This window comes from Trachurus trachurus, assembly GCF_905171665.1.
Source record: "Trachurus trachurus genome assembly, chromosome: 10".
In the NCBI taxonomy this organism is placed as follows: domain Eukaryota; kingdom Metazoa; phylum Chordata; class Actinopteri; order Carangiformes; family Carangidae; genus Trachurus; species Trachurus trachurus.
Genome location: NC_139894.1, coordinates 26,379,463 through 26,391,991, shown reverse-complemented (window position 1 = coordinate 26,391,991; position 12,529 = coordinate 26,379,463). Strand labels below are relative to the sequence as shown.

The window sequence follows — 12,529 nt, the reverse complement described above, 5'->3', positions numbered from 1 at the left end:
GTAAACTCTTACCTTGACAGTGCAGCATGTTTTTCCATGCGGGCTTTGAGGTCCTCATTCTCCTGCTGGACTTTCTTAAGGTTCTCATCCAACTTCACAGTTTTCTCCATCTGGGGAAAAAACTGAATGATTGACAGATCCAAGTGTTTTTTTTTAAACAATCATTTTCATGTGCCTCTGTTTTTACCAGTTTGTCTATCTCCATCAGCTTCTTCTCCTGCTGATGGAGCTGCTTGTTTTTGATATCCAGCACCACTTTGAGGCTCTCTAGCTCCTGCTCCAGATACAGGGTGTGAGGGTCCTTCTGCCAGGACAAACAAATAGAGTCAGGATGTGGGCATTAATACAGCATAGTCTCATAAATGTCATGTGACTAGAACTCCAGAAGCACACAACAGAGGGCGCCGTTCATCCCTTACAAAATATTCACTGCTCAAAGGAACAACTGTGGATGTAATTTACAATGGCTCAAGGTATAACCATGCAGATGATGTGTCCTGCATAAAACATGGTGTTTACTACCCCTCGCACTCTGCACATGGTCAGTGTGCAACACTGATCTGTTGCTAACGTTGCTCTCCTCATTTATCTAAGAAGAGCTGATGTGCAGTGGCAGGGTTACATGGGGCAGTTACCTTAATTACTCTACTGTGCCAGGCCACAATGCTGAGTACATGTGGCAGCCACTTAACACTGATGAGCAGTGGCAGCCACCCTGCACCACAGCACTATGGGAAAACTGAACCGTACACAGTGTTGTAGCTAAGACAGAGATGACACTGAAGAATGGTTAATGGTTGATTGACCTAACACTAAGAAAACTATGAGTTGCCTAAAATCGAGTCCCTCAAGAAAACATGTACTGTGTTTGCCTCTGTTGATGATCCATCTTTCTGGTAATCATTGGCCATTTCATGGATTTCCCACCTTTTGTGCCCGGGGGCTAAACAACACTGGAGTCATGAGATGTTTCTAAAGTGGAGCTCTGCTAAAATAAGCACACAGATAAGAGTACCTGACTCTTTTCGGCCAGCACTCTCCTCTTGTTCTCCTCTGCTGTTAGCTTCTCTATCAGGGCATTGTTCTCCACAGTCAGTTCTTGGATCTGTCCCTGTGAACGCACGCATAGAATAAAGTTTTACTCACTAGTTTATCAAATTATGAGTTAACCTCGTTATACGAAAAGGGGAAAAGTGGTGATCTTACAGTTAGAGCAGCTTCTGAGTCTTTTAAAGTTTTGTCCAGAGACTGCAGATCCTCGTTGTGAACTTTCCCGAGCTCTGAAACATTAACAGGGATTGTCACATTAGAAAAACCATTTGAAAACTGTCAGATTTAATCACAGTTTCATATTACAATTCTATACAGTGCATGCATTAGCTGACATATGCAGAATTTAAAAGTTAAAACACACTCAAAGCTTTCTCAGCTTGAGTCTGTTTCAAATCTAAAAATAAAAAGCAGCTTCAGATAACGGATGTAGTTTGTGCCAGTGCTGTCCACTCACCTTCCAGTGACATTTCATACTGCTGTTTGACACACTGCAGTTGTTCTGTGTGGCTGCTCTGTAGCTCCAGCTTGATGGCTTCATGATTGGCTTTAAGCTCTCTCATCTTTAAAGAGAACACCATATATTTAATATAATTTTGTAACACAGCATTACTTGTCATGAGGCATCACCGGGCTCTGCCCTACAATTAGATGTTTTGCTGACATTTTCTCCAGAAACACAGAAATTGTGTTGAAATTCAAACAACGTGATGTGAAGACTGTTACATAACTGCAACTTATTAACAAATGCCTGTGATTCAAATAAACACTGGCATCAGGGGCTTTACACTAAACAGTTTTCCCATTGCCTGAAGAATTGAATGAATGGGGGATCATCAGAGGCAATAGTGAAGCTTGATGCATACATAATTTAAATAAATCACACAGAATCTGAAAGAAAAGCAGTGTATTGACAAACCTGCTGTTCCATGAGAGTCTTGCACTTATCAGCCTCCTCCTGGTAGGTGAGGTGGACCTTGTCCCACTCGGCCTGGTAGAAGGCCTGTAACCTCTGCTCCAGCTCCGCCGCATCCTTCTGGTGCTGTTCCTGCAGTTTCTGCAGTGCATCCTCCAGAGAAACACGCACCTCCTCTTTCTCCTTCTCCAAACGCTCAGAAGAATGGATGGAGCAAACTGGTAATAAAACAGAAGAGATAGCATTTTATCTTGTTGAAATTACCACAGGATATTTGCATGATGTTCAGTGAGTATCTGCAGCTGTGTAGACTCGGTATTATTCATTAAAAAAAGGTCAGAGGCAAAAGTGTATTAGTAACCTCTTGAGTAAGAAATCTGATATATTCACTGAGGATCGCCTGTTTAGCAAAGTTGTCCTTGATGTAAATGTGCGACACCAGTGCTCTCCTAAAAGGAATGGAAAAACTGACTTTCAAGGGGAGGTGCCTCTTGCACTTAACCACAACTACACTGCAGTTATTTATAGACAGATGAAGATGTAGTCTCTATTCTTTCACACCATCTCAAATTAGTGGCATAGGTGACAGACTTCTTAAATCAGACTTTCTTCTCCTTTCCACAGACATGTCATTTTCAAGCTTGTGCAACTGGTGGCTTTTGTTTTTGTTCTGTAAACCAGCCTCATTATTTCCCAACTGTTTCCACTGTGTTATCCTACAAAATGACTGGTGCAATGGCTGTAATATTATGTTTCAAAACTAGTCACCTTTAGTCCATATGAGGATTTCCTCCATCAGCCTCAAAGGCCACATGCTGCATTTGAAATATGTTTATCTCTAATGCCTAACACTTTTGTCACACACAATTCGTCTAAAATTGTGTTATGCATTTTTATGATGAATATCGTTGTTACCATCTGCATATAAATGAAAATGACAGCCTCTCCAGACAGTACACATCTAAATGAGCTACTGAGCTACAATGTGAAGGAATAACATTGCACTGCAGGAGCATAAAGATTCACCTTAGGCAGAGTGGAATAACAGCCACAGCTTCAGAAACAGAGGCCAAACTAACATAGGGACTATCTATCATGCTTTGGCATGTACGGCTCAACAAACGCAGCCCGGCATTCCGCAACCATGTGTAACAGAGATCTGCTCATATGAGGCCTTCTGGTCCAAATCCACCCTACAAAAACACCTCATGGCTCATGCAGTATGGAAAACCAGGACCCAGCTAATCTAATGTTAGCTGCACTTTGGCCCACTGTTAGCAGGGTGACGGGATTTGGAAACGTAACATAATGCGGATGCTGAAAAAAGCAGATCCCTAGTTGTAATTTTATGTGTGAGGAATGATAACAAACTGGGTGTGGTTGAGCCGTACTTTTGGCTGTACTCCAGGCCTTGAATTTATTGCTGTATGTGGAGTGAGATCACTAGGGAAGCAGGCAGGAACACAGTCTGAAGACAGAATAAACTAAAGATGGATTTTAAAGAATGCCTCTTGTCTGCCAAACATATTTTACTACGCATAATACAAAAGGTTGGTGTGAGGACAGCGTAGGTCTCGCGGAGCTGCCTGAAGTGAAGAATGTGTTATAGCGCAGATATAACAGTGCTCAGCATATAAGAGCAGTCATGTGGAAGTCCCAAGACTGTAAAACAGGGGGAGGAGTCACAATACTACTGCTGCCTTAAGTAACAGGGATGAAAGCTGCTGTGAGAGTGCATGGTTGAGCGTGCATGTGCCTGTGTGTTACAGGCTATTCTGTGCGACAGTCCTTGGGCTTTGACATAAAACATGGGTCGTTATCTCTAAGCCTTCACCAGGCCTCAGGTGGTGTGGCATTCCACTAGTGAGAGCCCCTCCTGTGTGGGATCAGAGGTCAGACTGACACTCCCTGGGGAACAGACCGGCACCATTTACTCAGCAACAATTAAAACACACGGGCCATGTCATATAGGTATGGTTTTCAGCAGACAAAGCAATTTCACAAGAGGAGGAAGCCACGGGGAATATTTTATGAGGCGAGTGAAAGCAAACGAGAGAAAGTGCAAATACCTGCAAATAGAAAGGATATCTCATTCATGAATTGACTGAATTGATTTTGACACCACTTACATCAAACCCTAACACCTTCCAGTCTCAGGCAGCGCTCTGGTTTTTACCATTTCATTAGAATCAAATAAAGATCACATGTCTTATCAAATTTTTTTTTACCGGACAGCATGACTGCCAGTCCGGAGGAATTTCTGCAATGTAATGGATGATTAAATTCACCAGTGTGGAATAACGCCTAACATCTGCTCTAAACGTCAACAATAAGGCACCAATGACTCAGATAAATGATTGCATCAGATCATAGCAACCAAAAAATTTAACCAAGCAAACAACTAAATGCCGGTGATGTAAAAGCCCAACAGCCTTATAAAACCTTATAAAAACTATAATGCCCTTGAAATGCAATCCTAACTTTGCTGTGTAAACTCAACAATACTAAGAACAAAGAACACACTTAAAAAAGGGGTGTGTTCTTTGGTGATAACCACAGTAAACACAGCCAGTGTGAGACCAAGGTGACCTAACTTACCCAGATCTCCTCGAAGGTTGACCAGCTCCTGGGACAGCTCCCTGCACTGTCTTGTGGCTTCATCACGCTGCAGAGGAAAAAGTAAACAGTCACATCTACTGTATGCTCAGGACATTCTCGGTAACAGAAATTTCTAGGGACACTTGTTATGACATGGCATACCTTAAATCATCAGTCAATATTGGAGGATTAAGGATTTGAGAAGTAACTCACTATTAGAAGGAAGGTTCTTTTTAGGACAACACCCTGACAAATAATCATAGCATCAATCCAGTTTTCCTAATAGGATATTGTGTTTGACTGCCAAATGTAAATACACTGAAGGCACAGCAGCAGCTAACAAAGAAACCACCATTAGGAATAAGGGGAGGGGTATTAAAAGGAAAGATTAACACTCAATTCATGTTTGTAGCCTTAACACATGCTCTCTGTCAGACTTACTCCTTTACTGACTCAGTTTTGCAGTAAAGAGGAGACTGCGCTATAGCTGCAGTGCTCCTGCTAGACTTCAAACTGATGCGTAGCTTACCCAAAAACTGTTTACCTCTGTTCTATTACAATTATTTCACTATGCTGATTTACAGAAATTACCTCATACACTATGAACATGCTCCACATAGCCTGCATAATTCAGTTATGAACATTAGACAAAATAGCCATATAAGAAGAGCCAAATATCACTAACTTAATCAGTTTACAAAAGCAAATTTCTTCCACCATGTCCTCCTGTGCCCCTGACCTGCGTCTATACCTCACTGCAGAATAGAACAGTGTAGAAGCCAGTTACCCTCTCTGCAGCGCAGGGAGAACTAAGGCACGCTCTGCTGCCAGAACAGCCCATGATCCAGCCTCAGGCTGAGGCTTGGGTGCTGGAGTCTCCCCCTCCAGCTATGGAGACCCAGTACTCCAGGACAAATAGTGGTCCAGGTGGACGCACCACCTCCACACACGCCACCTCCCAGACTGCTCTCACAACATCTGAGGCAGGACTGAAAAAGCCGCTTCACTGGTGAGTGACTGCAGAGTGCATTACCGTATTCCACCTAAAAAGACCAAAAGGGGCAGGCCACAGTGTGCATGAGCACAGCCTCCTCACCAGCAGGCTGAGGTCACTTTAAGGCAGCACTAAAGAGTGGAGCAAACAGATAAATTACACAGAGCTGTCAGACACTGGGCTGATGGAGCAGGACTTGTGTTGTGCACTGACCTTCCCCCAAGGGATACATGGGGGTTTCATTGTCACCATCCCCCACCGCTCATCTAAACCTATATTAAATCATGCCCCACCCCTATGCACCATTACCATACAATCTGCTGTATGACTACAGGCTGCGTGGTCCAGGCTCTCCACTACAAGATGAGATAACGCTGTGACAAGATCAAATTTACAGTTTGTTGTGTGTGAGTAAGACTATTTACAGTCAGTAGTTGACAATGTTTGAGGATGCATCAGAAATAGTTACTGGCTTAATTTATATAGTATGCTGCATCAAAACTACGATCATGTTTGATTTCCAGAACGCTCCTCATCAACAGGTAAACTGATCAATTGCAGGTATTTGTTTCGAGCTTGCACCCCTTTCTTTCTCTCACTCACAATCATTTTTAATGGTGTAGTTTCCTCCTCTGTTCTTGGTGAGAGATACTCGGCAAACACATTAAGTAGAAATGAGTATGTACACTGAAACCTTTGCTTAAGTAGATGAAAGTAGGCTAACTGCCACCATGAGGCCCTACACTAAAAAATTCCATGCATAAACAGACATCTTTGTCTAAATACTTTAAATCTACAAATACTTGAAATAACAGACCTGTGTTGGGTAATGCATGCTTTTGCCATGTAAATTTGATATCCAGTTCGCTCAACTGGTAAAGCCTCTGCAACATGTAATGTCCCCTGTGTTGTGTAAATTATGATACCATGTGTGGAGTGTGTAGAGTAACACTTGATGGTAGACTAACAGGTTCCGGTTTCCAGAAGATATTGTGAATATTAGAAAGCCAGAAGAGAAAAGCTAGACAGCAAATTATTTTTCAGGTTATTTTTCAGTTAGAATGAGTTTGCATTCCCATACTTAGTGCAACTTGTTCCACAGCATTGTCGGTATGAGAGAAGGTGGCAAACCAGATCCAGTGCTCACACTCACCATCCAAACAGATGATAAGAAACAGTGTCCAGTCCCTCACTTAGTGTTTGTCTGCTCTACATAACCATATCAAGTCTGGGACATTCAACAGCTGGGACATTCTCACACCATGTTGGTAACGTCCAGTTTCCTATTCTTGGTCTGATGAGTGGCCACCAGACACCACAGTGCTCCACATGCACACACTCACCTATTAATACACCTGATACACACATTAGGTCATTTTGTCTACTGAATTAATCTGTTGACATTTATTTATGTAAAGTATTATGTAAAGTGCAGCAGCGGCTCAGGTGGTAGAGTGGGCTGTTGACTGATTACAAGGTCGGCAGGTTGATCCACAGCTCCTCCTGTGACATTGAACCTGAAGATGCATTCAGTCAGTATGGATAGAAGTGTCTGCCAACTTAATAATGCATCTCATAATTGAGGTATGTCTCAGGCATTGATGTCCACTACAATCATTGTTTCCAGTGGAAGCACACAGTGGGAAAAAATGCTCTAGTTTAAGTTGAGTCTGTGATGCTGACACAGCTACTTTTCCATCAAGAGGAACAAACATACTGTGTTTCTAAAATCTGTTGATGTAATCAGTTTCACAACCCTGCCAACAAATATGAGTAAAACATCAGTGCCTGGAGATCACACACTGTGCACTTCAGCTGTGCCTTTGTTGTAACATTACAGGAACCAGTGGCTGATATACAGTATTTAAACCCCCATTAAATCCATCTTTGCTTTGTCTGACCTCATATATCCATTTGTCAATTCTCTTAAAACTACTTTGAAATAATACTTACCTACTGGCTTTCTGATGGATTCCCTAATTGAGTTACAACAGGTAAAAATGGTCATAACATCTTAACATCTGAGGAGTTAATGTCACCCTAAGTTAGGCACCTGAGTGCATATTCACAATAACAGAGGTAGTGCATCTGGCAGAAGAAATTTAAGAACAGCAGAATTCACTGAAGCTTGTTGAGGCTAAAAGTGGACTGATGTGAACTCACAACTGGAGCTACCCAGAACACACAATGCCACAAGAGATCCATCTGGTGTCAGACTCAGAGCAAGCCAGGAGTAAAGGGAGTAGATGCAATTTAGGCCACAGAAATACAAATGCATGCATGAATGACTTTTTGTACACAGCTGAGTGAAGCAATGGTTTCATTTTCTGAAATAGCTCTAGAGGGTTCAAGTGCACAACAGCGACAGCCTGTCAAATAACTCTTGAACACAATAGAGTCTTTAGCCACTTCTTTGCTCTTGGCAGCAACAAACTTCACCACTACAAGTAGACTACAAGTAGAAAGGCACACTGGGATTCACACCAGAACGCACTTGTCCAGAGGGAGTCACTACAGAACCAACAAGGATATGGTTCGTCCCTCAAAAACAAAAACACATTATGTGTGACTGACTGCAATGCCAAGTTCAAAGCACAATAGCTACAATAGTGACTTAACACTGCTGTAGTTTTTCCTTTGCTCCACCCTGGTGGCCCATAAGTCTAATATATCTGCAATAACAAGGATTTCAACTGGGAATAAATGTATGTGTTTACGTAAATTATTTTTACAACCTAAAACATGTGTGTATTGTGCATCGTCACTGTCAAAAAAGATCCAGGGGAGCCATTGTGAATAAATGATGGGAAGATCCCAGCTGCCTCATGAGGAGACTCTTGGCAGGTCTGACGTCTTTCTCGGCAACACTGAATCTCATATGTCAATGATACTAAACCCTTTCATAAACAAGTAACAAAAAGAAAAAGGTGAAAACTCAATCAGCTTAAACAGGGGTGAAGTTGCACTTGAATGAAGATTAAAGGACAAGATCAAATCTCACATACCTTATAGACCCCCTCTGGGCATCAGACTACTATCACTGCTTTTAATCAAATGCATTGAACTACGATATTCAGTATGTGTTACATACATCTAAACTGTGCTCTGTGGTTCCGACTAAAACACAACTCTCAAGACAAAGTAACTTAATGGAGCTCTCAGTGCTGACACAGTAAATACTACATGAAATCAAATACATTTGAATAGTACAGTTGTTCCACTCAATCATCTTTCATTGCATAATGACAACACATAAAGTGTGAAAATATTTTGGCAAGGGCATTTCTAAAGTTAACCAGAGGAACTGAAATAGCTTAGCTTCTGACATTTTGCACACTTAAATACAATCTGATTTTTTCCTCTGGGTTTACAGTAACTTGTAGATTTAAATATTGGCCAATTACATTAAGCCAATTTAATTCTGTTTTATATTCACTTATATTAGCCTCATACGTTCTTGATGCAGAGATACTTGATGAAGTCCAGGCACCATGCCATGATTTTGCTCCGACTACACTAAATGAGGAGTACGATGGTTGGGGTTGGGTGGAGGGTAACTCATAGGATAAGCCTGTTTGTAATGCAATGTGGGAAAATAATCCCTTGGGGCATCTAGTTCCTGGAAGCCAATCACATGGTAGCACTGTTAAAACCAGATCCAAGTCAAACACAAAGTTTAAACAACTATATTTAAAAGACTGCAACCACCATGCCCACCTGCCTGAATACCCTACGAGTCTGATTATGAAAAGTTGCTTAGGAGATGCAACATATATTCTTCAAAACCAAACTAACATTTAAAAAGGCAGAATTTCTCTTTGATCCATGATTAGTTCAGTTGACAATAACAACATAGCTGCTGTGTTGGACAACTTCCAAGTATGTCTGCCTTACAGTCATTCTCTGTGTTGTTGCTGTAAATGGAAATGCCATTTGGTTTCCATTGCATCAACCCACAGGATTTGACTTGCAACACTTGTTGTTATAATCCATGGTGAATATTTAAAGGTACATTCTTTTTGTGTAGATTTATAGATCAAGAGGTAATGCCTCAACAGTATTCTTCAATGAATGATTGTTTTTAATATACACACTAAAACAAAGACTTGCTTTAATATGCATTAAGTAGTATATTATATATATTACGTATATCACTGATATGTTCTTTTGATTCTTATAATGGACACCTTTCTGCACATTGTGTAAATTATTTGTATTTGCTAGAAACTTTTTGGGGAAAATTATATTAAAAAGGATCTACAATGTTCAACATGATAATAACAAAATAAAACAAAAAAACCCCAGCATAACTAAAAATGTTCTTACCTGAGTCAAAATTTGCTGCAGGACGATGGTGAATGCTTCAAATTTGCGGTTACTGGCTGCAAGAAGTCCCCTGAGCTTCTGGATGGCCTGGTCCTTCCTCTCACCCTTGGCCACATTTGCTGGTACCACATCTGGGGGCCCATGACTCTGGTTTGGTTGGGATGGTTGTGGCTGAGGGGGCGGCTGGCGGGAGCTGGTCTTGGGTTTGCTCTTGTCCACTGTGAAAGAACATGTGTTGAGTGTTGTGACAACGTTGATCATCATCATGCCCCCCTCCATAGCCACTGTAGCTGAGCCAACAGCAGTACCTCCCACCCCATACACTTTCGTCAGCGTCACAGATGCAAGCTCTGGTGTCAAAGTCTGGGATAATTCTGCAGCGCAGGACTGTCCTGTCCAATCAAACAGTCTGATGAGTCCCAGTGCTGCTCCTTCAACAGCCAGGTCATAAAAATGGATCCTGAGAATGCAATTAGTTTTCCATATCCTAATATAATCTAGTGCTCTGCAGGTCACAGAGGACAGTTTATTTTAGCAAGGCCATGTTACTGCAGTTCTGATTTACATGAGCTTTATAAATACATCACCCCTATATAATTACTACCATCAATCCAACTAATGATGAACACTTTGTTTACTCCCGACACTTCTGCATCATCAGACCAGAGCAACACCAAACCGACAATCTCACTGCCCAAGAAGGTTACAGGGGAGAAGGGTGAAAAAAGCACTGTGTGGAAGCTGAGTATTCATCGTTATGTCACAAAGCAGTGAGGACAGCCCGACACATATCAAAGATACCAGCTTTGTGTGTTGAATATAGTGTACCACAAGCAGCCTGTGGGGATACTCACTCAGCTGTGTGCTGTTTTACATAACATCTGTTAGACCAAATTAGGATTAATAGTCAAAAAGAACAAATACTGATGTGATTGCAAGTGAATTTAAAGCTTGGTGACTGCCCACAAGTTTGCTCTTGTAATACTACATAGGCACGGCCCTTGTCCATTAAAGCAGAAGTAAGCGATCCGGTCGTTTTGGCAAACTTCTTGTCAGCCGATGGAGTTAGCAGTCCCCGCCCTCGTCCCTACGTCACCACATTCACGCGCATCCCTTGGCTGCACACACAGAGAGGACCGCCCCTTTATGCCGTTCTCTCTCCTCATTGGATAAAGGTTGTAGGATACAAGGAAAGTTTTCTCCTCGGCTTACAGCAGAGCAGAGTGACTGATAGACCCGTGTTTCAGACCAAACACTCTATATAAGTGATTGCTGTGATCTATTTAAGACTTATATAACACACACATTCCGCTTACTTCTGCTTAAAGTGTTAAATTCATGTCCTTTATGAACTACAAAACCTGGAACATATTCAAGTTAAATTTAGATGCACTAAGCAGGGTATCATCTGAGACACCATAACATCTCAGAATAAATCCAGCATGCAACTATGGGATCCAGACATCATCAAAAAATAGTGCTGCATCTATTCAATACCTTTGAAATTAAAACCCCACAGTTTCAACTGACAGAGAAGATATTCAGTCTGAGAGATGTAGCCTAATTGTCTATCCTGTCGATAACTGATCCTGGAGCTGCTGAGTGAACGCTGCTCAACACAGTAGCCTTATCAGGGCAATGAAATACTGCAAGGAATATCAACACCCCTGGCTGGCCAAGACAACAAAGTTAACACAGTTTTGAAGGACTAGGAAGGAACAGATTCAAATACAAACTGTGAGTCAATGCAGTAAAACTAGCACTTTCCACAAGACAACAGGGTAATAAAAAGGCCGCCCTCTGTCATCTTAATAATTACGTGCTCCTGTTATGTCACAGACTAACTTCAGTTTACACAAGTCAATACCCGGATGTGCAGGTCACCTCATTGCTGATTTCCCCCAGTGGCCTCCGTCTTTCACAGCCAAAGTAAACTGTTCAGCATAAGAGGCACAGCCTTTAACGCAAACAAAATATTCATACTGTACTGCAACTAGATGAATTGCAAAACTGGTAAAACAAGACACACAAATTAATTACTAGTGAACAGGAAATTGTGAATTTTAATACGTTTGGTGAACAATTTTAGTCATTGTATAAGTAGACTCAGGCTTGGACTATACAGTAGCACAAAGTTGTGCTTTAATATTTTCAAACCTAAATGTAGGACTAAATGAGGATGTGGATGAGGACAAAAACACAGATCTTTATTTCAGTGATCTCACTGTAACCTCAGGTTAGTTTTTTTGTGTTTTATTTTAGAACTGTGGCTACAAAGGCCAGTATACATATACAATTATATTTATGCTTCAATTAGATTTTTTTTTGTCTGACACAGACCCAAACAAACAATTGGGCACTGCTGCACAGTTTCCAACTGTTTTTCATGATGTTGCGGTGAGGAGGGCATCCTGATTCAAGGGTTTCTTTAAATTAGTATGCCCTCTGCTGGCGGTGCATAGAGCATCCTCTCAGATTGTATCAGATCTAAAACTAACATGTACCACAGATGGTAAGGACCTGCATACAAATTAAGCCAAAATGAGTCAGGCTGCATAACAGTAGATGGTTTACATCATATTGAGGAAATATCACATTTAAGTGATAGCGCAAATAGCATTTTTGTAAAAAATAGACCGTTGTTA

General features: G+C 41.4%; 1 protein-coding gene across 3 annotated transcripts in view; it reads right to left on the bottom strand.

Moving 5' to 3' along the window:
• Positions 1-12,529, bottom strand: part of mtus1a (microtubule associated tumor suppressor 1a) — a 28,476-nt gene that overhangs the window by 1,583 nt on the left and 14,364 nt on the right. For all 3 annotated transcript variants that reach the window (XM_083980797.1, XM_083980796.1, XM_083980798.1), the window contains 8 exons: positions 9,885-10,102; positions 4,565-4,631; positions 1,970-2,184; positions 1,508-1,613; positions 1,207-1,280; positions 1,016-1,111; positions 188-304; positions 13-110 (listed from right to left, as the gene is read on the bottom strand). In XM_083980797.1, coding sequence (XP_083836923.1) covers positions 13-110; positions 188-304; positions 1,016-1,111; positions 1,207-1,280; positions 1,508-1,613; positions 1,970-2,184; positions 4,565-4,631; positions 9,885-10,102 — 991 coding nt within the window. The remainder of the gene's footprint in view (positions 1-12; positions 111-187; positions 305-1,015; positions 1,112-1,206; positions 1,281-1,507; positions 1,614-1,969; positions 2,185-4,564; positions 4,632-9,884; positions 10,103-12,529) is intronic.